Source organism: Oreochromis niloticus, linkage group LG18, assembly GCF_001858045.2.
Source record: "Oreochromis niloticus isolate F11D_XX linkage group LG18, O_niloticus_UMD_NMBU, whole genome shotgun sequence".
NCBI lineage: Eukaryota > Metazoa > Chordata > Actinopteri > Cichliformes > Cichlidae > Oreochromis > Oreochromis niloticus.
Genome location: NC_031982.2, coordinates 2,694,040 through 2,721,896, shown reverse-complemented (window position 1 = coordinate 2,721,896; position 27,857 = coordinate 2,694,040). Strand labels below are relative to the sequence as shown.

At 40.9% G+C, this 27,857-nt stretch overlaps 1 protein-coding gene across 8 annotated transcripts in view; it reads left to right on the top strand.

Annotated features, from left to right (window-relative positions):
* Positions 1-27,857, top strand: part of map4l (microtubule associated protein 4 like) — a 118,557-nt gene that overhangs the window by 28,412 nt on the left and 62,288 nt on the right. For 5 of the 8 annotated variants that reach the window (XM_025900512.1, XM_025900510.1, XM_019348307.2 and 2 more), the window contains exons 3-6: positions 13,528-13,614; positions 14,769-14,843; positions 18,850-19,089; positions 25,832-27,184. In XM_025900512.1, coding sequence (XP_025756297.1) covers positions 13,528-13,614; positions 14,769-14,843; positions 18,850-19,089; positions 25,832-27,184 — 1,755 coding nt within the window. The remainder of the gene's footprint in view (positions 1-13,527; positions 13,615-14,768; positions 14,844-18,849; positions 19,090-25,831; positions 27,185-27,857) is intronic. The other 3 variants (XM_025900507.1, XM_025900514.1, XM_025900509.1) reach the window with 3 other exon arrangements.

Genomic DNA, 27,857 nt, shown 5'->3' with positions numbered 1-27,857 from the left:
TAGTTGTGTGTGCCCAGTGGCGTACCTGAGATCATACGGAAGCAGAAATGAAGAGCCGGCTAGACGGGCCGTTACCTGGGTCGAGTTCAGACTGTTGGGCCTCCAGGATAGCGGACTCAATCTCCTATAAAAGGGAACTGACGGTGCAGGTAGGTAGCAAGATAGTAGTTTCTCCGGTCATGTCCTCAGAGGTGGAGTATTGCTGTGACAGAGCATCGGGCTTGATGTTGTGGGAACTGGGTCTGTAAGTTATGGAAAAGTGGAAATGGGTAAAAAACAGGGCCCACCTGGCTTGTCAGGCATTAAGTTGTTCAGCTGTCTGTAGGTAGGCTAGATTCTTGTGATCCATCCAGACTATGAACGGGTGTGTGGTCCCCTTGAGCCAGTGTCTCAACTCCTCCAAGGTGAGTTTAATGGCCAGCAATTTTCTGTCTGCCATGTCGTAGTTCTGTTCTGCAGGAGAGAGACTGCAACGAGTCTTTTTTGAGGAGCTTGAATGCAGCTTTGGCTGGGTGACACCACTGAAAGGGAACTTTCGGAGAGGTTAGTTGGGTCAGAGGCAAGACAAGACTGAAATCCCAGATGAAGCGATGGTAAAAGCTAGCGAATCCCAGGAACCATCAGAGCTGTCTGCAGTCTTGGACCAGCCAGAGATGGAGCCAGCTGGTCCCCAGCCAGATATCCAGTGTTCGTTCCAATCAATATTGGGGTTGTGTAAACATAGCCGGGGTGACCCAAAACGAGAGGTGTTAGAGGCGCTTTGAACATGTAGAAACTATTCTGCTCCATGTGATTACCAGAAAGGGAGAGAGTGACAGATTTGGTCTTATGAGTGATGTTAGAGTGAATTGTTAAATGTTTGTCATTTTTATGCTTACCATCTCTACATTGTTTAACTGTAGGATGAAAGGAATTCCACAGTCCCCTCCCCAGATTCTCGAGGTTCTGGGTGAGGGGCTGTAGTCTTTTATTGTAGATACATCCTATCTGAAAGATCTGTTTCTTGTGTTGTAAGCTTCCTGCTTTTATGACCCTTTTGGTCAGCAGGAGGACACACACACACACACACACACACACACACACACACACATTCTTACTTACATACAGAAGTTCACACATATACATACAATGCCTTAGAACCATGTGGGCGTTGCTTTGCTGTGTTTTGTGTGAACTGTCTCTCAATAAAAGGCAGCGAGAGGAGGCCATCGTCGGGGTCATTTTCGTGGTGAACACAGATGAGGCCTCCCTTGCGCAAGTAATCGATCGAACGCTGTTGCCTTGTTTTTCTTTCATGGGAATAAGTCCTGGATACAGCGGGGTCTGAGTTTAGACCCAACAAGTGATGTCAGGCAGGTGTTGACCATCCAGGGCACTGACCTGGATAGTGTGAGGCAAAGGTACCATGGAAACATTACATTTTTGCACCAGGCAATCATTAAAGTAAAGGTGCAACATTTTGGCCACATGGGACAGGAGTAGATGTCCCATGTGACCCTTCTTGTGCATTATAAGCACTCACTGGCCGCTAATCTATGGCAGTGTTCAGCGGGGGTTTGATGAGAGGGTCTGAGCTGCATTGGCTGCTCTTCAGAATCACTTCTCACCTCCTCATGTCTTTCGGCCGCATCAGCAGTGCTTCTGCCCGAAGCGACGCACCCCACAGAACTCTGGGAATTGGTGTTTTGCGTCTCCTGATGTGCCCGCATGTGATCATGAATCCTAATACATAAAGGTATAAGGGAGTGTAGGGAAGCAGGCAAATCTCAACCACTAGTTCATCTTTTAATTCATTACACAGGTTATTTAATGAAGTTCCCCTGTGGGCATTCTTCCCCCAGCCTGTGTCCTTCGCTCCGTTTACCTTGCTTGAGGTTCAGCAGACCAAGACACAGGGCATGCAGTCAAAAAGGTCCGTAGCACATATGTTTTTGTGCAGTTCTTGCCAAAAACGAAGTCCAGTGTCTTATTTCAAAATAAAGCTGTTTGCTTTATTTTGAAAGGTTTGTGACTTATATAATATAGAAGCCTGAAACTTAGTCCTTCATGTACCATACATCTTCAGGCATGCTGCTTTATTTGACATAAACACGTACACACAGCAGATAAACACTAGCCAGAGAATATGAAACACATTTATAAAGATGACACACATCTTTTAAGTCTATTTTGCATGCAGCGTTTTTAGGTTTCAAGGAAATTGAATGCTATTTCATCTCATCCTGTAAAATTACTACCACTCAGTGCTTTTAGAAGGTTTTTGCTTTTTAATCACATTGTCAGCAGCTTGACTACAGGGACAGACTTCACTCGAATAAATAGGAACATCTTTACAGAAGGAAATACCTGGCATTAAAATAAATCAAACTTGTGTTTTCAACATCGGCAGGCAAGCTGCCACTTATCTTCATCATTATATTTACTTATATTTATTCACATCAACACTAAACAATAACAAGCAATAATACATTTATAATTAAATTACAATTAATCCTTCAGTTTAAAAACGTTTGTGCTTTACAACATCTAATAGCTCACTGCCTCCATTACCCTTTCTCTCTCCTCTCTTTTATATCCCACTGCTATCCGTTGCCTTCTTGGCTTTCTTGTCCGCCCCTTTAAACTTTAAACTCGACTCTTAAGTGCTTGTGTCTCTCCAGACATAGTGACAGCTGTGACTGAGAATGTGTTGCAGCAGTTTGACTCTAACCTCTTCTGTCCTTGTTATGGAGCGAATATTAGCAGCATATATGCGCCAATATTAGCTGCACATACTAGTGGCAGGTAGCAGAAACAGGCCAAAGACAGCGTGATAACATCAGGAAGTTGATGGTGATAGATCTCTCAGATTTTGGGGGGTAAAATACTGTGATGTCCCAGCTGTACTCCCTTGAGATTTGCACATCTCACCTAGTTCAGAGAACTTACAATCAAGAGGAAAATTAGACAACAGCTTTTCCAAGACTTTTCCAGGCTAACACACCATTTGCTTGTATTGACAACATTTAGGAAATTATACTGTACTCATATATAAGGATTCTAAATATCACATATATATAGTTTGAATTCAAACATTTGACCTCTGACCTCACGTTTACATTTCTGCCTTTTGTTGTGGAAGTTTTCCATTAAATAAAGCCTGCAGATGAGTGGTGAGCGATAGCCAACATTCTTTTAATCAAAGCACACAAAGAACAGACAACCAAGCTTGGTGGAGAGCCTGCATGACCACGGGGCAGGGTCAGCAGAGTCTCACTGAGAGTAGGGTGGCTCTCACTTAAATACCTTCTCCAGGAACAAAAGGCAGTACACAGATGTTTCACACCTTAAGATTCACCACTCCCTGGAAGAGACAAAAGACTCTTCCTGTGGAGTTGTCTGCTTCCCCCAACTTCCTAACTAGACCCCCACCATTTGTCTTACAGTATGGGTGTCAGACATGTTAAAATCCAGTGGCACCAAGGCATTACACTAAAATAATGTGATTAATACATAAGTGAAAGAAATTCCTTTACAATCCCACCCTTTGATTCTTAAATCAAGAATCACATTAAAACCAGAATTTCTTTCCCAACATTCTGTACATCACATCAACATTATTTTACACTTAAAGGAGTTTCACACTGTGTATCCTAACTTCACTGTTCTCTCACCACCCTTTGTTCATCTTTAATCTTCCCCCCAATCTAAGCTCTCACATGCAAATGGCAACAACAATGATACAGAGGAAAGGTCTTCTCCAGAGTGTCAAAGTACTTTGCATGGCAAAGTGAAAAAGCATTAGATGGTCATTCCCAGTCCCAGTCATGGCTCCTGGTGTCTGTGCCGTTTACAGAGTCATAATTCCAACGCTGATCTCCCTCTGTGCTGTCACTTTTGGAGCTTGGCACGCTCTCTTCATCCCTCGATGTCTGTTCCAACGCAGCTGTAGATTTAAGGCAGAGCACGTCGTACACCTTAGTTGTCTTCCTCAACGTCAACGGCGAAACTCTTTCATTTTATTTTAAGATTTTTGCTGTTCAAAATCTCCTCGTGACAATCTTTTGGAAGCCCAGTGGTGCAGCCCACTGTCGTTTGTCTGCTGTCCTGCAGATGGTCCCTGCTTCTCACTGGTCCTCTTGAAGCGTTCTCTCCCGGTCGTGGTCTGTATCTGCGTCAGTCCTTCCATATCCCTCATGTCACGGTCTCTGCAATTTAAAAATGAAAGCTTCCACGGAAAACCCTCTTTTGCCCTATGTCAGCTTAGCACAATTAGACATGCACAATGAAGTTGTGCATTGTCTCTTAAAAATTCACAGGGATTCTCCCCTGGAGTAGTTTCACTCCAGGCCCTGTCTTAAGAAAAGGTAAAACATTAGCCAGCAGTGTGTCCTGCTGTAGATCATGTGATTAGATCATATGATTAACCCTCTGCTGTGGAAAAATAGATGTTAGCGTAGCGCATCTGTATGCACACTTTCTCACAGTGACCTCTGCACTGTAAGCAATACAAGGTCATGAATAACACACCGCTGGTAAATTCAAAGACACAGAAAGTGACAATTAAAAGGTTAAACCAGCATGGCCCAAAAGCCCCTACAACCTGTTGCTGTCACCTTTCTGCTCCTGTAAAAGAAACATACATACATCCACCCTTTTGTCAGGTCAAGGTGGAGGTGCAATCTTGCATACTGGTGTCAAGTCAGCCAAAGCTTTTGTCAGTCCAGTCAGTCCCCATTTTTATTTGCTGACAGTAGAACCTCGTGACGCAATAAGTTTCTACTGCCAGCAATGACGTCATTTCAAAAAAGAAAAAAGAATTTAGACTGGATTACCTCGCTGAATCCTTTTTGACAGGGACTTGTTTTCTGATTGTCCCAAATAAGTGGCTTTCTCCCGAGCCCATTCTAATTTTTGGAGAAACTCACTTGCAATTGTTCAACATGTTGTGTAGCGCTTTCGATCCCGATCTTGCAGGCGTGCTTCAAAAGAGAAAATTGCCAAACAAAAATCTCAGTGCACTGTTAAAATCAAAAAATATTAAGGCCTCTTTTTAGAAGTTGTCTAAGCATATTCTTAGAATGATAGATCAAAACAAAACTAATTGGCAGTTTCAAAGTGGTACCAAAGAAAATGCAAAACTTCCCCAAAACTTTCATCCACCAGTCACACCTCACACAACAGCAATATTCTATTAGATAATGAGTTTTGTTTTCCCCCATGTACCCAGATGTGTGTCATGATAAGACCTCCCCCACACATCAGAAACAAGAAACTCAATAATCTATTAGTCCCCACTCATCTGACCCCCCTGCAGCATTCTGTTCACCCCTGCAATAATTCAATCATCCTTCCCCAAAATAATACTAGTTCACTAGTCTATGTATCACTTCTTAACCCACTAAGTGAACCGGACAAGATGATGGTAACAGCAATGCATGCTTAAAATGCTATTTGGTCTTCATGAGCTTCATTGCATGTGTGTTTGTGTTAGTAGGATTAATGCATTTTTCTGTTTGTGTAATTTTTGTGTACCTCTCCTCTTTGCGGTGCTCCAGACACTTTTCAATTCTCCACGCAAGGCAGTCGTTTTTTTCTTCCCAGTTTCCTAAACCCAAATTTCAGTTCCCACACTAAAACAGCCATGTTCTCCATGTTCTCCCCTGCTCCTTCCACTGCGGTCTCGTCTCATCTCTCCCCCCTTGCAGCAGTCCAGTGAGAGTCAGTTGTCCTGTGTTTTCCACTGTCTCATCTTGCCATTTTGCTCCAAAAGTGGCAAATGTCCAACTCAGACAGTCTTTTCAAAGGTCCATTCACACACAGTGAAGTTGCAGCTCGTTGGAAATGCACATCCATCCATCCAGTCATGATGATGCCATTTTTCTCCTTGCTGTCGCTGTCTTGCACAGTTGCTGCTGCTGGACCTTTTCTTCACTGCTCAGGACCCTGCTGTGAGCTCCTGATATCCATCTCGTTGTTCTGGAACTGCTTTTCTCGTCTTCAGGGAGAGATTCTTGGAGCTTGTGTTCTCAGGGTGACAAACACATGGAAGTTAAGCTGTAAAACAATTCAGCCAAAACTTGGCTTGAGTGTTTCTAAATGATGTTAACCTATAATTTTCTTCCGACTGCTGCACGTGAAAAATTGATCAGGGTCTGCTCTTCACCTGCAAGTGACACACTGAGACATTTTGATCATTCTTATCACTGCTTAAAGAAACACGTCTCCCCTCTCTGGTTCTGAAGTCCCCTTTCTTAAAAACCCAGAGAGATTGTAGTTGTTCTACATTGAAAATCACCAAACCCTCTTCCTATTTTTTTTTTACTTATTTTCATCAACAATTCTGCTAAAAAGAAATTTTTTGTGTGTCCACACTAGGGGAGCTGGTGGCCTGCAGTACCACCGTCTTCCGCTAGTTGGAAACAACTTTTACGCACATTTCTACACTCCTCTCTCTCTTTTTTTTCCCCCTTGTTTTGTTCCCCATTTCAACATTTTGAACCCCATTTTCTCTGTTTTTTTTTTTTGTTTTTTTTCCACACACAACAACTTTTCCCACACATCCATTCTCTGCAATCTTACACACCACACATTTCCTCAGTTCTTAACATACAGTCACACATTGAGTTTTGTCTCTGGCCGCTCGGCGCAACGTCCGCTGCTACTGGATCTAGATCCTACATTTACATTCAGAGCGTCCTCTGCAATGGCCTTCTTCCCTTACCGGCAGAAAAGTGCTAAAATACCGTCACTCTACACACTGTATTGTGCAGACGTGATTATCAACGGTGGACTCGAACCACCGTTCCCTGTGATGGACCGGTGTTTCTGCAATTACTCTGGCAGACAACTGCTTTTCTTTTGCACAACACCGGAACCGAACACAAGCCTGGGGACTCGAACCCCAGGATTTTCCCTCCGGAGACTCGAACTCCGGAGCAGCAGGCACTTCACCGCTCGGCCAGACAAAAATCTCCCCATGACTGTATACAAAGTTAGCTACAACTCACCCATCTGCAGGAGTCCCCTCAAAGTTGATGGTCTCTGTGGTGACTGAAACACACGGCTCCGTGACTCCTCCATTTCCTTTGCTTCAACAGCTGGTAGGACAAAGGTACCTTTTTCCTCAGGGGTGATCAGCCCGTCCACGGAACCGTTGTTCAGCGACCACACGGACCATCCTGCTCACAGCGCCATTCTGTTGTGGAAGTTTTCCATTAAATAAAGCCTGCAGATGAGTGGTGAGCGATAGCCAACATTCTTTTAATCAAAGCACACAAAGAACAGACAACCAAGCTTGGTGGAGAGCCTGCATGACCACGGGGCAGGGTCAGCAGAGTCTCACTGAGAGTAGGGTGGCTCTCACTTAAATACCTTCTCCAGGAACAAAAGGCAGTACACAGATGTTTCACACCTTAAGATTCACCACTCCCTGGAAGAGACAAAAGACTCTTCCTGTGGAGTTGTCTGCTTCCCCCAACTTCCTAACTAGACCCCCACCATTTGTCTTACAGTATGGGTGTCAGACATGTTAAAATCCAGTGGCACCAAGGCATTACACTAAAATAATGTGATTAATACATAAGTGAAAGAAATTCCTTTACACTTTCCTTTAAGTTGGCTCTAAAATGAGTTATTCTTACTTCACTATAACTTCTCAAAGTACATTTAAAAAGAACAAAGAAAACAAAATCAATATACAAAATGCAGTAATATTCTTTTAAAAGTAAATACTGTCCAGAGAGTGATCTGCTTTGGTGGAGGTTAGTGCTCTCTGAGTGCTTCTTGTTCAAGACTACTTTCAAACTAAACTTGCTAAACTGACCCGTGAGATGTCTATAAATACAGCAGCAGGATTGCCCTCAGCCTGGCTCATCTGGAATCTTTACTCTTGAATAGAGCGTTAGTGCATCTCAGTTCAGTATTGGTGGATGGTTACCTTCACCCCTGTAAGATACAGTCCACGATGGGAAAAAGTGCACTTAACAAAGCCCAAACCACCCCAGAGGCACTGCACAGCAGGCAGCACTATATGCACTATGACATCGCAGAAGAAATGTTTGAGTTGCGGCTTCCTTCTCAACAAATCATTGCAGCTGAGCTGCAACAAATGCTTTATTACAAATCAAGCATAGAAAGTGTGATATTGCTGACTGTCATCTAAAGTCATTATTATACTAACTGTCTCATTTACACTGCAGTACATTTATTTTGAGAGGTTGTTTTTGTATAAAAGTCTTGAATCTTAGCCTCACCTGTTATATCAACCTCTCACATGAATATGTATGTCATCTGTCTGTTATATTGGTATATGCCATCTGATTTGCATATGTTCTCGAGTAGTGCATTTTTTACCAGTCGGACTGTGACTTTAACCTGGCTTTTAAAGCGATTTCCTTCCCTCATAACAGCTGAAGATAGTTTAAATAAGAGGAGCAAAAGTGCCTGTGTACAGCACAGTGGGAAGCCCATCAAACTGGATTCCTTCAAACTATGCAGTGAGGGCTATTTTAGTGGTGGTTCCCTGCTGCTATGTTTTTGGCTTGTTTCTGCTGGTAGAAAATTTTAAAGGGCTTCCAGTCCAGTGATGCAGAAATGACATAAAAATAATGTTTGAAAAAAAGGAGGTGTTTGACCTTGAGGCTTGATACTGGCTGCTATCCTCAGAGGGCTGTCTGGCCTCTGACTGTGCTCGCACGCACATGCTGCTGCTGCTGTGCGTGTGTGTGTGTGTGTGTGTGTGTGTGTGTGTGTGTGTGTGTGTGTGTGTGTGTGTGTGTGTCTGTGTGTGTGTGTGTCTGTGTCTGTGTCTTAGAAGTAGAGGATACAAGAGGAGGGAAGAACAGTGAAACTTTTCAGACATAAAACAATAAAACAATTTATCATTTACTCACAAAAGTCTATCGGCTGCATGTACCATATATATATATGTAGCACCCATAGCTTCTCAATGACAAATGCTTCAATTTGTTTTCTATTGATATACTGTAAACATATGTATGATGATCTTATACTGTATGAAAAAGGAAAGAAAAACAAATAAAATTACCTTTTATTGATTTGATATGTATTTTTTTTTAATCAGTGATTCTGAGGAAAGCTTAACAGCAGCTAAACTTGTTAACATAGTCTGTATATAAAAGATGGATGAGGCTTCTGGGTCTTAGAAGTGAAATGAACGATGCAGAAGCGCCTTAAACCTGCAGTTTTTCTAATGGCCAGTAGAAGGTGGCTCTTCTGGACTTCCAGTTGTACAGAAGTACAGAAGTCTTTTGTTTCCTTGGCTTCCTGCTTCAGTCACCACTTTCCTGATGACTTGTGAGCTCGGTCTCTAGATTTAAGGCATACTGAGTAAAATATGATTGCTAAAACTTTGACAATGACAAGATGTAAGACAACGAGCGTAAATAATCTCTCGGTTTGACAGTAAGAGGACTTCACTAACTGGTGGGTGAGTCTACAGTCTGTAGTTGAGTTTTATTTAAGATTTTAACACACACTGAAAAAAACGACCATGTTGGATTTACTTAATTCAGTAATGGACATTGGTTGCACACAACTGTTTTGCTTTGGAAGAAACTTAAACAACTTAGTTAAATCAACACAACTTATTCATATTCAATACACCTGTGCATTTTGTGTTGATTAAACATGACTGAAACATGTTTAGATGAAGTAAGTTGAACTCTTGGAATATTTTAATCGTTCACGATTTTGTCATTTTATTCCAAAACTATTCAATAGCTTTTACCCACTTAAATACTACATGTTATCTTCATATTACATAATGTTCAACAAAGTCTAGAGTCTGGTTAACATAAAAATTAAACGGATTTACAACAACTACCATCCTCCTATCTTTATCTGAGTTGCAAGGGGGGCTGGGGCATAGCCCTGAAGTGATAAATTTAAGAGGCAGGGTACACCCTGGACAGCTTACCAGTCTGTCACATAGAGACAAACAACTATTTGCATTCATATTCATTGGCAATTTGGAATCACCAATTAACCTAACTCTAATAACTGTATGATTTTTAACTGTGGGAGGAAACCAGAATACCCAGAAAGAAGCAAGTGCAAACTAGCCAGACTGCATTTGAACCCAGGACCTTCTTGCTTTGAGGCAACAGCACTAACCACCACACCACCAATCCAGGATTGACAAAAGTAGGAAAGCTGTGATAAATCACAATAAATAGCGATAGCATAGGCATGGTGTGTGTATAGTTGTCTGCCTCTTATAACTCCAGTGATTTTCCTGCAGTTTGAAATCTCGTGTGATCTTGTGAATTTCATGAGTCCAGCAACTAACCACTAGATTGTATCATGTCATCTCAACAAGAACAAATTAAGTTGTTGAATTTTATACAAATCCTACATGATTTAATTACTTTCACCATAGAAACATGAAATTATCTTGTTCAAATTACAAGTTACACTTTTGTAAATGTAACAACCACCCAATTTCCTTTTTTCGGTATATATACCAATATATACTTGACTGTGATGGATGCCTTCCTCAAACCATGATCCAAAGCCGTCAAGATGAAATCACATGCAGTGTCGCGAGATTTAACATTGCTATATTATTGACTTACTTCACTCGAACATGATATGAACAATTTAATATACCCTCTCTGCATATCATGTAGTTTCTACACTATATAGTTACACTTAACTTTAAAGCATGAGGCAATTGTGTTGAATACACGCAAGATGCTTACATAAATCCAAGAGATGGCCAGTCCCTTTTTTTCAGTGCACACTAATGTTCAGTTATTGTTCCGTTGTTAACAACTGCCACTAATGATACCATTGGCAGCTCTAAATTTTAGTTTCTTAAGGTAATATGAAATACTCAGAGATGTAAACTACAAGCTAAGATGATTCTGCCTGTGTTTATCCACCACTTAACTTGTTAGTCATTTTGTGTTATCAACATAACACAAAATAACTAATATAAATACAAAATGACTAGACAAGACACATTTAGCTTGTTCACGTTGGTTATATTATCCAGAGGATCTGTAGTGCGTGTTAAAGTGGGAACACGACTGATATAGATATCTGGTGACTCTGAATAACAGAAATCTGTTCTTCAAATATACTAGCTTTTTTTCACTAGACACAAAACATAAACAGATTTCCTTAAAATTTTATTATGTGTAGTTATTTATTTTCTTACAGACAGTTTTCCCAATTCTGCTGGTTCATGCAGTGGCAAAGCATAGGTTCATAGAAAGTTTAAGGAAGTTCCTTTGTTGGAAATGTAGTTTCGTTTTCTAAGCGGTGAACGTGTCAGATTTGGTTCCAAATTATCACTGAGATGTGGATTATCTAATAGGTCCATCTTTCTCTTTAAAGCAATTCACATTAAGTAACTTTGCAATAACACACATACAAAAGTAATGAAAAGTGTGATAGCAATCGGGCAAAAAAAAAAAAAGAAAAATGGGAGACAGCTGAAGAGAATTCTATTCAGAGGGAACCCAGACAGAAAAAGAAAAAAAATGCTGTGACGTTGTGTCTAGAATGACTCTGCAGTTAGTGCTTCTGTGTGTGTTTCTGTGTGTGCTGCTCTACACTCCAAAAATGGTCGCAGACACAAAGGAACACTGGCTCTCAGAGACACACTCATGCTAGATCCAGTGGGCCAAAGCTTCCCTTTAATGCACACTTGTTAATTATTCACAGTATCCACCATTACAGTGCTACTGGGCCAGAGCCAAAAGTATGCGTCCCTGTTCCCCTCAGTACGTCTGAAAGAAAACAGCTTTTCAGTCAAAACCAGTGCATGTGCATTCAGGTATACAAAGCAACAATATGTTCTACTTTCGGCACAAAGCAGCCATTTGTGACGTGCAGTTTCAGTCAGTTTTGGTTTTCAGCTGTAGTGCCAGTTTTTATATGTGTATTTCAGGACCACGGACAGATACATATTAGAATTTGTGCTGTTTGTGCAAGAAGCAGAGATCACAGTTCATTTCATTACAGCTTCTCTCAGCTTCAGCTACTTTAATTTTGGATTGCACTCAAGTACCTTTGCATGTTCCAAATAATACTTATTATACTGTAAGTATAATATACTGCAAGTATACTGTAAGTAAACTGGGTCAAGGTGTTTGAGAGCTCCTCCCAACAGGTGGAGGCTTCCGGTGATGAGGACTTCACCCGTTGCCTACTGGTGGTGGTCAGAGGGCCCGGTGGCGCCAGTGTCCGGCAGCCTCGCCTCTGTCAGTGCGCCCCAGGGTGGCTGTGGCTACAACGTAGCTTGCCATCACCAGTGTGTGAATGTGTGTGTGAATGGGTGGATGACTGGATATGTAAAGCGCTTTGGGGTCCTTAGGGACTAGTAAAGCGCTATATGAATACAGGCCATTTACCATTTACTTGTCTTATTCTGGGTTCTTGGTGCAGCCCCTCAGTTCATCCTCTTCCCTTTGTAAATGGAAAGCTTCAGTTATGCATTAGTTGACTGTGTTATATATATATATATGTATATATATATCTTATATGCACTATATGTTAGAATCCACCACCAGTAGATCTCATTGAAACCCTATTGTGATTTATTTTGTAATACTTATATAGAATTATAAGTGACAGCTGTTTTTTTTTTTGTTCAACATGGTTTTGTGATTGTCAGTAAAATAACTGTGTAAGTCAGACTTGGAGTTAATGATGTAATGGCCACTGGTGGAGTAAATATTGTATTATTTAGTTAATGCTAGTGTTTCATTGTTAAGATGACAAAATTATTATGTTAAGCTAGTTTTATTTTCGTGCTGCTAAGGGGAATTAATGGATGCAAATCGTCCATTTATTTCACTTAACAGGTTATATTACCCATTCAGCTTCTTTTATTTTGCAGCACTCGAAGGGGCTAAGAAAGTCTGGCTCTTCGTGTCCCATGTGTTTGTAATAGTGGTGACTTTTCTGTCTTGTATATGTGCTTGTGAGTGTGTTAGTTCAGTCCTGGCGTGTGCCTCAGCTGTTGGGAACATGCATCGATCCTCTAAGACACGTCTGTTGACAGGTTGTGTTGCCAGGGGAACCACAGATGCTGTCATCTTCTACTTGCGTAACCATGGTGATAGTCCCTTCAGCAGTGTGTTGTGTCTGCTTGCTTCACTGTCAAATGATAGGACAAAGACACACACAGCATGTGAAGGCAGGATTTGGGAAGCAGGACCCGTTTGATGGGCAGACATCTGACAGAGCAGAGCTACATACAGACTGTCTGAGGTGCACTGTCTCACTCTCCATGTGGAGCGCTCTAAAAGGACCCAGCAGAGCGCTCTGTATGATAGGGATGTGGTTAACATGTGGATGCTATGGACAATGGGAAACTACAACTAGTGCAAAAGTAAAACAAACAAAAATAAATATATCTCATGTTCAGTGTTACGAAAAACATAAAGCTGTAACAAAGGTTCTTCATATAGAGATACGCTTTGCAAATCTAAAACTAGAAAACTAAAGAGACAGTCGTTATATTCTTATATATTCAGTTGAGGATGACAGTGATAATGCTCTTCATTTCCTCAGGTCCAGGGATGATGTCATCAATGATGTCATCAGGAGGATGCCAAGACCTGCCAGGACAGCCTGCCTTCAGCTCTGACTACCTGTCTGGTGAGGGTGAATGGGCTGAAAGTCGTGTAGTAGATAGTAATTTTATCACTCTGCCACCTACAGTCACAGGCGAAAACCTCTGTAAACACTTCGGTGATTCATTTTGGGCTCAGTCATCCAGGGCATTTTCTAAAATCTGGTCATTCAAATTGTCAGAAAGGAGGTTTATGCAGGGTATGCTCATTGGCTAATGACGTGTGATTGACAAATCAAGCTCTCACTAATCACATTGCATCATTCACCCCTTCACATCCGTTCATATAAGCACTTTTTTTCTGTGCTTTTTCTATGTAACTGCTTTTTATCTAACATCCACACACCCTCACACTCCGATGGATACATCAGAGAACAACTTTGTGGTTAATATCTTGCCCAAGGATATTTGGCATGCTGACTGAAGCAGCCAGGGATCAAACCATCAGCCTACCAATTAATAGATGACCTGCTCTACCATACGTGAATTCAAAATGTAGGCGTTAAAAAGTTTGAAGCTAACAGAAGACTTCAGCAGTTGACCTATGTACCAAAGTTACTGATTTATACCATAAAATGAGGTTACTGTACCTCCAATGTAGCTCATTCAGGATTTGTTGCTTGTTAAAATGCAAAGAGGAATGTTTTTCCTTTAGAAGAAAAGCTGAAATCTCTAGTTGGTTAACCTGCAGCCACTTTACTGAGCAAATACTTTGCATTTTCCAATCTTCTGTGGTGTGGGGATTATAAAGTAAATATGCAACACAATTTATTATCATGCATCAATTGCACAGGAATCATGGACAAAGGAAACAGTGAGGAAAAAAAACATCCATTTTGAAAGTATCCTGTCAAAAACCATTACTGCGTGGTGTTTGAGGCTTTTGTACATTTTTTGTTGCATATATATCTTTGTATTCAGTTTTGTTACTCCATGCACCAAAATAAAATGCAGGTATATTCAGATGCTGATTTTATTTGCATTGGTTGACATTTGTTCTGCCCATTTGTTTGTTTATGTTCTTTCCCACTGCTTTATTTCTTCCTGCTCCTCGTCGTCTTCTTCTTTTTTCCACTCCTCTGTTCATTTTGCTTCTCTCTTTGACTCTCGGTCCCCACTGTCCTTTCTCCATTTGCCAATTTTCTTTGCCTCTGTTTGTCCGTCTCTTTCTCTTGGTCAGGTCCTATGCGTGGGATGACAGATCAGTGGAGCCTGAACAAGACAAAGGACAACAGCAAGCCTGACTCATTTCTAGGTCCATTTTACTTTTTCACCTTCTGTGCCATGAATACCTTTAACTGCAAACTAAGTAGCAGGTCACCGTATTTTCTCTCTTCTTGCTTTGAATCTAAATAAAATAAAAAGACTAAAGAATCTGGTGCAGATTATTTACTTTATTGTGGGTGTTTTGAAATAAAGATGGGGTTAAAATTGCACATACATGGTCAAAATCCTGCATATAGCATATCCAATATTTGTTTAAATACAGGGAGTGCAGAATTATTAGGCAAGTTGTATTTTTGAGGAATAATTTTATTATTGGACAACAACCATGTTCTCAATGAACCCAAAAAACTCATTAATATCAAAGCTGAATGTTTTTGGAAGTAGTTTTTAGTTTGTTTTTAGTTTTAGCTATTTTAGGGGGATATCTGTGTGTGCAGGTGACTATTACTGTGCATAATTATTAGGCAACTTAACAAAAAACAAATATATACCCATTTCAATTATTTATTTTTACCAGTGAAACCAATATAACATCTCCACATTCACAAATATACATTTCTGACATTCAAAAACAAAACAAAAACAAATCAGCGACCAATATAGCCACCTTTCTTTGCAAGGACACTCAAAAGCCTGCCATCCATGGATTCTGTCAGTGTTTTGATCTGTTCACCATCAACATTGCGTGCAGCAGCAACCACAGCCTCCCAGACACTGTTCAGAGAGGTGTACTGTTTTCCCTCCTTGTAAATCTCACATTTGATGATGGACCACAGGTTCTCAATGGGGTTCAGATCAGGTGAACAAGGAGGCCATGTCATTAGTTTTTCTTCTTTTATACCCTTTCTTGCCAGCCACGCTGTGGAGTACTTGGACGCGTGTGATGGAGCATTGTCCTGCATGAAAATCATGTTTTTCTTGAAGGATGCAGACTTCTTCCTATACCACTGCTTGAAGAAGGTGTCTTCCAGAAACTGGCAGTAGGACTGGGAGTTGAGCTTGACTCCATCCTCAACCCGAAAAGGCCCCACAAGCTCATCTTTGATGATACCAGCCCAAACCAGTACTCCACCTCCACCTTGCTGGCGTCTGAGTCGGACTGGAGCTCTCTGCCCTTTACCAATCCAGCCACGGGCCCATCCATCTGGCCCATCAAGACTCACTCTCATTTCATCAGTCCATAAAACCTTAGAAAAATCAGTCTTGAGATATTTCTTGGCCCAGTCTTGACGTTTCAGCTTGTGTGTCTTGTTCAGTGGTGGTCGTCTTTCAGCCTTTCTTACCTTGGCCATGTCTCTGAGTATTGCACACCTTGTGCTTTTGGGCACTCCAGTGATGTTGCAGCTCTGAAATATGGCCAAACTGGTGGCAAGTGGCATCTTGGCAGCTGCACGCTTGACTTTTCTCAGTTCATGGGCAGTTATTTTGCACCTTGGTTTTTCCACACGCTTCTTGCGACCCTGTTGACTATTTTGAATGAAACGCTTGATTGTTCGATGATCACGCTTCAGAAGCTTTGCAATTTTAAGACTGCTGCATCCCTCTGCAAGATATCTCACTATTTTTGACTTTTCTGAGCCTGTCAAGTCCTTCTTTTGACCCATTTTGCCAAAGGAAAGGAAGTTGCCTAATAATTATGCACACCTGATATAGGGTGTTGATGTCATTAGACCACACCCCTTCTCATTACAGAGATGCACATCACCTAATATGCTTAATTGGTAGTAGGCTTTCGAGCCTATACAGCTTGGAGTAAGACAACATGCATGAAGAGGATGATGTGGACAAAATACTCATTTGCCTAATAATTCTGCACTCCCTGTATGCGTTAGCAAGTTGTACTGTCACCAGGCACTTTTAGTAGCAATCACAAGCTGTAAAGGTGTTTGGCAGAATTATAATTGGATAATGAAACACTTTTCTATTTTCAGTGTTGAAAAGGCTATTTCAAAATGTCCTTTGGCGTTTCATCCACTACACCACTGGCTTCTGTGTATTTGACTCAAGGTTATACTGAAGAATTCTGGGAGTCTGCCTCATTCACAATTACATCCACCCTGTTCTGAGTATTTATGCCACTGGTACAAAACAGCCCTGAACATGATGCTACCACTACCATGCTCCAACAGCTGGGATAATATTCTTGGGGTTGAAAGCTTTATTATTTTACCTCTCATCCGAGAAACCTCTGCAGTTCTTCAGTTCAGAATTTAAGTCTTTTTTTTTCAATAATAGAAACGTGCCGAGTTTACACACACAGTCAACACAGTACATACAGTCTCTACCTCTCTGTCAGTGCAACACAGCAGCCTACAAACCTATTGAAGAGATGTGGGCAGCTAATCTCCGAGCAGACAAACCACTGAGACACTGAATTAATTACATGTGACAGAGAAAGTGTTAATTGGAGTTTCTGCAGTCATTTGACAAAACTAAGTACACCCCAAGAGGGAGAATCTTTTTCACACTCTTCTTTACAACATCGCTTCAGCTCATTGTGCTTTGCTGGGATTTGCTTATGCACAGCTCTCTTAAGTTTCTTTCTCACTATTTCAGTCAGGTTGAGGTTTCGACTGGGTATTTGCATCACCTTCATTCTTTTCCATTTCACCGTTGTGTTGTTGCTAGTGTGCTTGGGGTCCTTGTCCTATGCATGACCTAATTTCAGCTCTTGGACATGTGGCCTCACATTTGACTATAATGTACATTTTTATAGAGAGGAGTTCTTAGTTGACTCAATGACTGCAAGGTAAAACAAGGCTAAATCATCACCCTTCCAAGACAGTGCTTGACAGTTGGAATGAGGTATTTGTGCTAATATGCCTTGTTTGGTTTTTGCCAAACATGGCAGTCAGCATTCTGCAGTTTGGTCTCTTCTGGTCAAAGGACATTATTTTACAAGTCTTGTGGTTTGTTTAGATATAACGTTACAAACCTAAGCCAAGATGCCATGTTGTTTTTAGAGAGAAGAGATTTTCTCCTGGAAACCCTTCATAACAAGTTATACCTTTTCTAATTGTACTGTTATGATCTTTAACATTTAACATGCTAAGTGAGGCGTGTATAGTTTGAGATGTAGATCTTGGTTTTTGTTGCTTTTGTTGCAGTTTCTCTGAGCACTGAACAGTCAAAACTTGGGGTGAATTTGCTGGGACATCCATCCTGGCATCCATCCTCTTGACCTGCAAATTGCAAAAACTTCTGCTTTTATAGAGGTGGTCACACTTGCTGATGATCAGTTAATTATGTCCACTCGATCAGCAGCATGTGGCTGCTACTTAAACTCTTAATTCCATGTAAGCAGTAATGTTGTACTTAATTTTAAAAGGCCTGTCTTTTGTTAGAAAGACACATCATGAGTATGCTGGAATCTTCTGGACATTGCAGCACTGCAATGGTACATTTTTGTATTTAATTTTATTATGAATAATATTTAAGAACTTCATTATAAAACTGTATAAAACAAATACGGCACACACTAGTGGTCTGATGAATATGCTGTAACAGCCACGAATTGCATCCCTCCCCACCTCCACTGCCCCTGAAATAAATAAATGAGTAGCCTCCGTTAGCATGATCATTGCTGCTAGCTAAAAAGCTATACCTGTATGATTCATTTCTTGATAGTGAATTATTGAATATGTCCATGATCAAGACACATTGTGGCAAATGTAAAGGAAATATATAATCTCGACGTAGTAAGTACTTAAGTTATTAAATAATATGTTGATATTTTTTGTATTATAGAATATTTCACTTTGTTTATTCATGTATTTTCTTTTTTAGAAATGTTACTATTTTAGTGGCAGTTTCTTTCAGTTGGGGAGCAAATTTCTACACACAAGGTTGTTCGGTGCAGTAACAGTAACATTCGCATACTGTTGCTGTAGGATCTCGTATAGCCTGATGGCTTAATCTACATCAGTATTTAACTTCTCTCCCAGCTGCATGTGGTATGAGTATATAAAGTTTACAACGTTCAAACAGACAGCTTCCTGTTGGTGATGTAGCTCTGTGCTGTTTCTCTCCATCAGGCTTTTCTCAACCTGGGATTGGAGGGACCATGGGGTCCAGCATGCCACCCTTCCAGACCAGTATGAGCTCTACTCTTGGCCAGACTGGAATGAGTCCAGCTATGGAAACCCAGAAAAGTTCAAGCCATTTTGGTGTGGAAAGCAAAACCATCAGTAACACCAGTGGGAGTAGTCCCTTTAAAAGCAGTGATCCATTTTCTTCCGGTGGCACGGGAATCCATTCCATGGATCACTCTGCAGGTATCACACTGGAGCTTGGTTGCATGTAATACTGCATTCTGGGGCAGCAGGGGGAGGGGGGAGTGAAGGACCAGTGAATCAAAATTTTAATACTGATTCACTTTAATATCGATAATATATAAAGGACTCATAAACTTTCCCAGACCAAATGGGTTTGGTTGCATTTCTAACACAGCTATAGCAACAAGTGGAGCTGCAGCTCAAACTTAAAAGTCTAAATCAATGAACATAGCTCACATTTAATTTAATAAAAGCTGAGATGTTATGCTATTCTTGCTTTAATACTACTGAAGAGACACAAAGGCAGAGCAGGAGGGAACAGTGGTGACAGGAGAAGTAACACCCTGATCACACAGGGCATGCTTTCAGCAGCAGAGGGCAGTCTTTTCTAGTTTTCACTGTCACTGGAACAATCCCAGCTCTGCTGTTTTGTTGCTGGTGACCTTATTGCTTTACACTCTGTGCACCTGGCTACTGTCCTTATCATCAATTGACAAACTGGATCAACAGAAAAATGAAACAATGACCATTTTAAATAATATAGCTGCACACAGTGTTCATTAGTTCCTGCAGTGAAGAGAAAATAGTAGCCTAACGTAGATTTAGTACACCACATGACATTTCTAGTTGTCTTTATTATGAATTTTTAATGTTTATCATAATCAGTAGCAACTGGGTATCAACTAAATTTGTTGTTGCCAGGTAACAGAAACACAAACACAGAGCAGTGCATCAGTTTTCTTGCACATGTAACTGTACTACATTTTAGAAACTAGAATAGAAACATGCATATTCTCCTGCAAATGCTTTTATATGTCTTCATTATGTTGTCATCTACATCTAACTCTAGATTCAGCCAGAAATCAAACCCTGCTGTCAAGAGTCAAATTAAAATGGCCTGCAAAAAAACAACAACTAAAGGGCTCTAAAGCCCACACTTGAACTCTTACACTGACTTTCTAAGTTTCCATTTTAGGCAGAACTTATTAAACATTTAGTAATATTTTTATTCATTAGCCTTTCTGTACTCTGCTTGTTGGTGTACTAAAAATAGCCCTGCTAGCTTAAAGCCAGCTAGCAGTTATGTAACAGCTTCTATTGAGTTAAGTCCCTGTCTCTCAGCAGATCTGATGCATCAGTGAAACAGATGAATATATACTAGATACTTTCAAAATTGCTCTTCTAAAACCAAAGGTGTGTATGTTAAATTCTTCTCAAGTGAGGACAACAAACATATGTCCAGAAAACTAAAGAACATCAGAATGTGCATTATGTCAATACCTGATAAAAATCTGAAGCTGTGAGCTAGCTAGCTTTATTTGGCTATTGATGGAGCTTTCTCCTACTGGCTGAAAATTGGTGATTGGTCCCTCTCCTTTTACATCAGTGTTTCCCAACCACTGTGCCGCGAGAAATGATTGGGTGTGCCGTGGAAGATTATCTGGTTCTACCTGATTAGGACTCTTAAGCCACACCACCAAACAAAAGTGTCACAAAAAGCATTTTGATAATTTTTCCCCGTGCACCAGGTGTAGTTTAATGGGCTCAGTTTGTACCCAGTATACCTTTTATACTTTCTTCTGACAACTACTCATGCTAGGGCCTTCATCTGGGTCAGAATTTTCTCCAGGACTCAGGTCAGATTGACTACTTTATCTTTTCAAATATTTATCTATTGCTGTTACAAGCTGCATGGTCTCACAGCATGACTATTATGTAAGTTCTTCTTCGCCTTCTTCAGTTTTACTGGCAACCCATTTAATTAGAGCAGGTAGTTGTACTGCCCTCTAGTGGAATAGAATGTAATCGTTCTGCCCATTACTCATGCTGGTGGCTTAGAGTACTAATCAGGTGGAATCAGATAATCTTCCACGGCACACCTGATAATTTCTCATGGCACACCTATGTGCCGCGGCACAGTGGTTGGGAAACACTGCTCTAAACGGCCCAGGTGAAGGCCCTAGCATGAGCAGTGGTCACAAGAAAGCAAAAAAGGTGTACCGGGGACAAACCAAGCCAATTCCGCTATACCTGGCACACGGGGAAAAATTATCAATATGCTTTTTGTGACATTTTTGTTTGGTGGTGTGCCGTGTGATATTTTTAATGTGAAATATGTGCCGTGGCTCCAAAAGGTTGGGAAACACGGTTTTACATAACCAAGGTGAAGAAAAGCTGAGAAAAATGCTTCCAGTCAATTAATCAATCAGTCAATCAATCAATTTGAGAAATAAATAGAAACACACTGAAAACCTGGAATTTTCTCTTATTTAGGATCTTTGTTTTTTATTCAGGCTTGACTGTGCAAAAAAAACCTTATTTAAATTACAGCATTTCAAAATAGTCTGTGCCAATGTGTGCTAAAAATGATATTATTTTTATTCATTTTCAAGGTTTGTTTTTTTTCCTTGTTGTAAAGGCAAGAAAACAGGTGGTTGTGTTCTTATCCGGTGCCCCAGCAGTTAATAGTGTAAAAGTGAAACATCAGGTGCCAGCAACACCCAAAACCAAAACTAGGTCTTTGTCCCCTCACTCAGAACTCACCTGCTGTCCCTCAATTTCTCTCAACAGTTGTACACGCAGTAAAAGAAAGCAAATGTGATAAAAGTGCAGACTTTCAGGTTTAATTTAAGAGTTTAACAAGATAAATTTCATTAAGTGTTGGGATGAGATTCCATGACAGATTAAACAGCTAGAACATCTGTAGTTGATTTCAAGTGTTTTAACTTATTTGGTAGCTTTTCACTGGAACTGCAAATATGTGGTACAATGATATACTGATGCAAGTGAGGAAAGGCCATCGTCAGACTAAAAAATCCAAATAAACCTGTCAGAGAGATAAAAGAAGCTAGCAAACATTTTCAGAGTGGCTAAATCAACAGTCTGCTGCAAAAGAAAAGATTTCCTCAAGGCAACGAAATAAGATATTCTTCTAGACTTTCATCCAGGTGTTAAAAACATATATAGAAAATGGGGGCCTGTGTATTGTATTGTTCCTAATGTAATTCATCTGTAATTCCTAAACAATTACTGCAATCCTTTTGTAAAACCCTTGAATAAAAGTCTACACTTTAGTCACATTTTGACTGAATTATTTAAAACCCACTGTTGTGGTGTCCAGAGGCAAAGACGCACTGTAACTAATTGTAAGTACTAAGTGAGAAAGCAGTAATGTCATTCCACTGACGCTGAAATCATAATTTGCTATCGACAGAATTGCCAGAAACATCTTAAAAGTTTGTTTTTTGATTGTCCCACATTATCTTTAAGCTTCAGTGAGCATGAATAACTCATCCCTGTCGGCAGGCAGAAAACAGAAACCCAGATTTGGCGTGATGGCGAGTCATGCCCCTCCACTTCCTCCTGTCTCACATCACTGGGTATCTAATGAAGCAACAATAAAGGAGCAAAAAAACAAAAACATGTTACTTAAAGTTACTTTTTTTCACAGGGGGATTAAATTGGATCTGTCTAGGCATAGGCGCGATTTAGGGAATTACATTCATGGAAGTGTCATCGCTGAGGTGCTTTATAAGTATGAAAAATAGTCATTTATAACACAAATTCTGTGTTTTTTTAATTTGTGTCTACAACTCAGTGTGGGGATATTTCTGCAGGATACTGATGACACATTTTCTAAACATGCTTCTGTTCTTCTGCGTTTACTCTTCTGTGTTTAAGGCTTGCAGTCCACTGTGCTCCTGCTCTGTCTGCGGTAAACCATAAGTAGAATTTGGCAAATTACGGCTCATACTGTGTTTTTGCATGGGTCACGTGTTCAAAGCAGCCCATGCACCAACCTTAATGTATTTCATGGCGGTTTGCCAGAGTCCAGATTAAGAAGTACTCCCATTAAATATGTTATCCTATTAAATATAGATGATAATATCCCTGGTCTTGTCTTCCCTTAGTGTTGTTTATAGCAGGGCAAGCATCAGGTCGTGGAGAGAAAATAGCCAAGTCAATCAATTAAAACATGCGGGGAAAGGTGCCATATTTAGAGAGGATTGCACCTTTTTCTGGATTTCCATTAATAAGCAGTGATGTAAGACTGCAGTTAGGATGATGAAAACTAGAAAGAATAATAATATTTTAGGCTGGAAGAAGAGCCGATGAGCAGTCATAGACTATTTTACAGTTTGCCTGTTTCTGTCTGTTCATCTTTCTGTTTCTTGTTCTCTCTGAGCTGATGACGTGCTTGTCAGTAATAATTGAGAAATATGGATTCAGAGGAAAAAGCCAGAGCCAACTGCGATGCCTTCATTCCTCAAATAAAAGAAGATAGTGGGAACAGACAAATAAGAAGATAATTTCAGTGCAGACTGAACATTTTTGTCTGCCATTTGATCGTTTTGTGATTCTGCAGTGCGTTCCTAATGCTTAATGTGATTTGAGCGCGTTTGAATGTGCACTTAGTAGATACGCATGTTTTAATTTTGTTCTTGCATGCTAGATCCTGTGTTAACTGTGCTTGGTATATTTGTCTGTTTAAGTTGCTTCAAGGTTGTGTTGCTCTCACAGTGTGCTTATTTTTCTGTGGCGTGTGTGCGTCCTCCCTCTAAGAGCAACTTTGTATCCTGGATGGTGATGATGGTGATGTTTAAATATTGAGAATTATGCATATTTCTGCAATAGGACACTTGCATCACACATTTACTGGTTGACTGGCAGTTCCTTTCAGACTTCACTGGCAATTTGGAAAACAGAAATCTACACCAAACTATATGACCAACTGTCAGTTTTGACTTCGTGTCATTTTACTTTATAGTTATTATCATAAAAGAGTAATAACTAAAAACAACATTACCCCACATGCACACAAATGTAGACTTCCAATCACAGTCTAACTTGGTCCTAAAAGATTCCCTCAAACGTTGTTGTTAGTGAAATTTTAGTTAACAGTATATCCAGTCAAATCCAGGCAGCTGGGACACCAAGCAAATATATCTAATGTCTGGTGTAAAACAGCATCTATAAAACTTTTTATGCACGTATGATCTATTATAGTCTTTACAGAACAATAGACAAAACAACAGGTGAGTAAAGCAAATACAGGTTGAATGTATTTATAAAAGCAGGCACCATCACATACAACTCACTGCAATAAATTGTTGAAAATGTTGTGCCTAAAAGGAGCCTAAGAGCAGTCAGACTATGGTTACTATCACTGGAAACCAACCCAGCAAAACAAACTTCACTTCATGATTTTATGTGCATTTCCTGGTTGGCATGTTCCATACCACACTAGTACACAAGGCGGGAATTTATTGCTTATTACAGCATATAGCCACGTGTGTTTTCCAAGTGCATTGCTAATGAATCTTCTATAGTACCAGCTTAGGTGTTTCTCCTGTCCAACCAGATCATGTGATGTCACTAAAAATGATCTGTCTTCATCTGGTTGTTATTTTACAGTGTATGTACACCACACTAAAAATATTTTAGCAGGTAATACATTTAAACTAGTAAGATTTTAAAATAAGTTATGTTCCACAAAAATGTCTGTTCTTTGTTTTTTGGGGCATGAGTCAAGGCTCCAGGTGACAGTAATAACAGACGTTTATTATTTACAGTATTTGTTAAGAAATGAGAGTAAGTACAGTTCAGTAAGATAAACTCATAGAAGCCATTTATCTCTACAAATAAACAAAGTTAACATTAGTAGGAAATTAGTCCAGCTTTGCTCAATTAATATGCATAATTGAACTTATTAACAGGATGCCAAGAATTAAAAGCTAATACTGAACGTCAGAGATGCCTCTAACTTGCATTGCAGAGATATCTACTGAAGTTAACTCTCACCAGGTAGTCCTCATCCATATACTCATGTGATACCTTTTTGGTACCCAAAGATGGCCTAAAGAGTAGGCTGCCCTCAGTGCAACTTGAAAGGACCAAGAAGTAGCACTGCCTAAATGTGGTATTTTTCTTTTGCTGAGTCTGTAGCTATTATCAAACCTGAACTTTGAACAATTTTTAGTTAGCTATGTTGGCGTAGTTTTCACACACGTCCTTTCTCACATGTGGCACACATCAGGGAAAACTCTGGATGCAAACTACTCTAATTACTTTGGTTTAGACAAAAAAAAAATCATAAACCTGAATCATATTGAAGGACAGGTAGTCAGTGCAACATTAAGGACAGTGAGGGCTTAAGCTCTTGTAATGCACCCACTAAAGAGCACTATTAACAAGACAGCTTGCTGGTTAGAGTTTGTTTTTAGCCTAAAATTGTGTAGCTTCTTTAACATATCGTCAACCACAATGGTTGTTAAATCATTTTGATTGTATAGCAACGTCTGGCAATGGTAGACATAACAGACTGGGGGCTTTGATTAAGTTAAGAAATGTCAGCCTGGAAAGCACAACTTAGGATATCAAGCACCACTGAGTGCTCTTGTGAAACCACAGAAACCCTTTCTAAGGTAAGATACATATCTTGCACAAGTTAACCCAACTGCGTGAGAGGGGGAAAAATGTCTGGTTTAGCTTATTTCATAAAAACTCATATTTCAACATGAATTTAGAGTAATCCTATAATCTTCCCTACATCAAATTACTTTCACTGTCATAGATTCAAGAGTTATTTACCAAAATAGCTTCTACACCCAGTTAAATCAGATTTAAACCTGAAATAACAAGTACAGCTATAGTAACCATAATCTGATGGCTTTTTATCAGGTGTTTCTCTGACACAGTATGTGATTGGTTCCTCCTCTTATAAAACCCTCCCCCTCGGCAGCTCCCATCCTCTCTCCCAGCGGCTCAGTGGATGACAGCAGTGCTACGTCCTCCAACTCTGAACCCCTCAGCCCTGACAGAGCAGGGCCGGGGGACGAAGCCGGCAAGCAGCAGCAGCGGCGACGGAAGAAGAAGAGGAAGGGCCGTGATGAGGTCTACGACTTCTTGGATAGCCAGGAGAATAACATCAGCAGGATGCAGGATAAAGGCAGAAGGGAGGTGGAGGAGGATGAAGATGAGGAGGAGAACTGGGAGTGGGAGATCAGAGAGAGTGGAGGAGGGGGTAGGGTAAAAGGCAGAAAGACTAAGAGTCGGGCAAGACTTCCAGAGGAGTGGGGAGCTCCACAGCAGCCTGTCTCTCCCACACCAGCTACAGTTGCCCCTAAGTGGGCTGCAGGTGCTGACATTGGCTCTAGTGACCCCAAAGCTCCAAACTCCATCCCCAGCCCCACTCTACCCTCTGCCCCTGAACAGTTACCCACAAGTTTTACCAACTGTTCCCATGTTGGCCAAGTATCAGATTTGTCTTCGCGCTCCTACGAGCCTATGTGTTTAGACGACTTTTCTGTGTCTGTTAAAAATGGGCAAAAGCCCAATGAAGAGAAAATATCAGCCAAACCTGAAAACCATATTAGCACAGCTGCTAGTACAGTCACCAGGAATAGTTTAGCTGGGGATGTCAGCGGTAGCCTAGCACTAATGACAGGGGACAACCTAAGCCCTGTCTCCCAGACCTTCTCTTTCCTTGATTCAGTTCTCCAGACCCCACCGGGTTCCACTCCCGACTCCCAGACAACCACCCCCATCACCAACACAGCCTCCCTTGCTCCTGCTTCCCTCACAAAGTCAACCCCAGTAGAAACCACCGTCCCTGCTTCACAAGCCGCTTCTGATTTCAACCCTTTCAAGAGCACTTCAGACCTTCCCCCTACTGTGTCCACCAGTCCATCACCTTTAACTTCAGCAGAAACATACCCTTCAGCAGCCATAGCTGGATCGGCCCTCAACGTCGATGCCAAGCCTTTCGTCCCCTCAGCCACACTAATGTCCTGCACAGCCACCCCCAGTAATTCGGAGGCCACTCCTGTTGTTAAAACAGCAGCAGTGGCCTCCACGGGAACCGCCAGTCCTGCATCCTCTACCACTTCAGCAACACCTCTTAATTCCTCAACTGCTTCCTGTAAGAAAGAAGCCACCCCGGCATCGTCATCACCAGACACTCCCCCCAAATGCATACCAGTGTCCCTTAGCACAGCCACACCCCCTCCTCCCATCACCCAAGCAGTCCCTCCCTCTCTCCCTGCACACTCAGACCACCAGGAGTCCTCGTCGCCACAGCTCCCCCCATTGGAAGGTTGGTGAACTACAGGGAAGATTATGAATAACATGGAGCTAATTTAAAGAAAAGTGATTGTAGGCTAGGATAGCAAGGAGTAGTGATGTTTGTCTTCCTGTATGCATGGCTCTTTGCCTGCTTGGTGCTCGATCCTGTTCCCTGCGAATCCGAAATAACCAGGGCCCGACAGATATATCCAGAACAGCTTCTGTTTTAATCAGCTTTTAAGATATTTACCTTTACAACAGATAAACATCTGCTCTTTGTTACTACTGCAAATATAATCTGGAAAATATTGCAGACAGAAACTCATTTGTGTCCAAATATATTAATATCCTATGCTGCCAGCATGACTATGGGACACAAATGTACTGTGCTGGTCGGGCCCTACAAACCTGCCTGGGTAAACTGTCTGATTGGATTTTCCTCTGCCTGCCTCTGTGTATCTGTTACTGTGATCATAACAATTTGATAATACTTGACCTGCTGCTGATAGCTGCTGCCATCTGTCCTTGCTCCACTGTCTACTGTTTCATGTGATTGTCAGCTGCTATGTAACCTCCCACTATCTCCTTTTTGTCTGTAAAAACACACATAACCTGGGTCGCTGCATGGAAAAGCCAGTTTGCTGATGCCTTTCAGATTCAGTCAGTAATTTTGTAGACTTTAGTCATCAGCATAGAGGCAAATT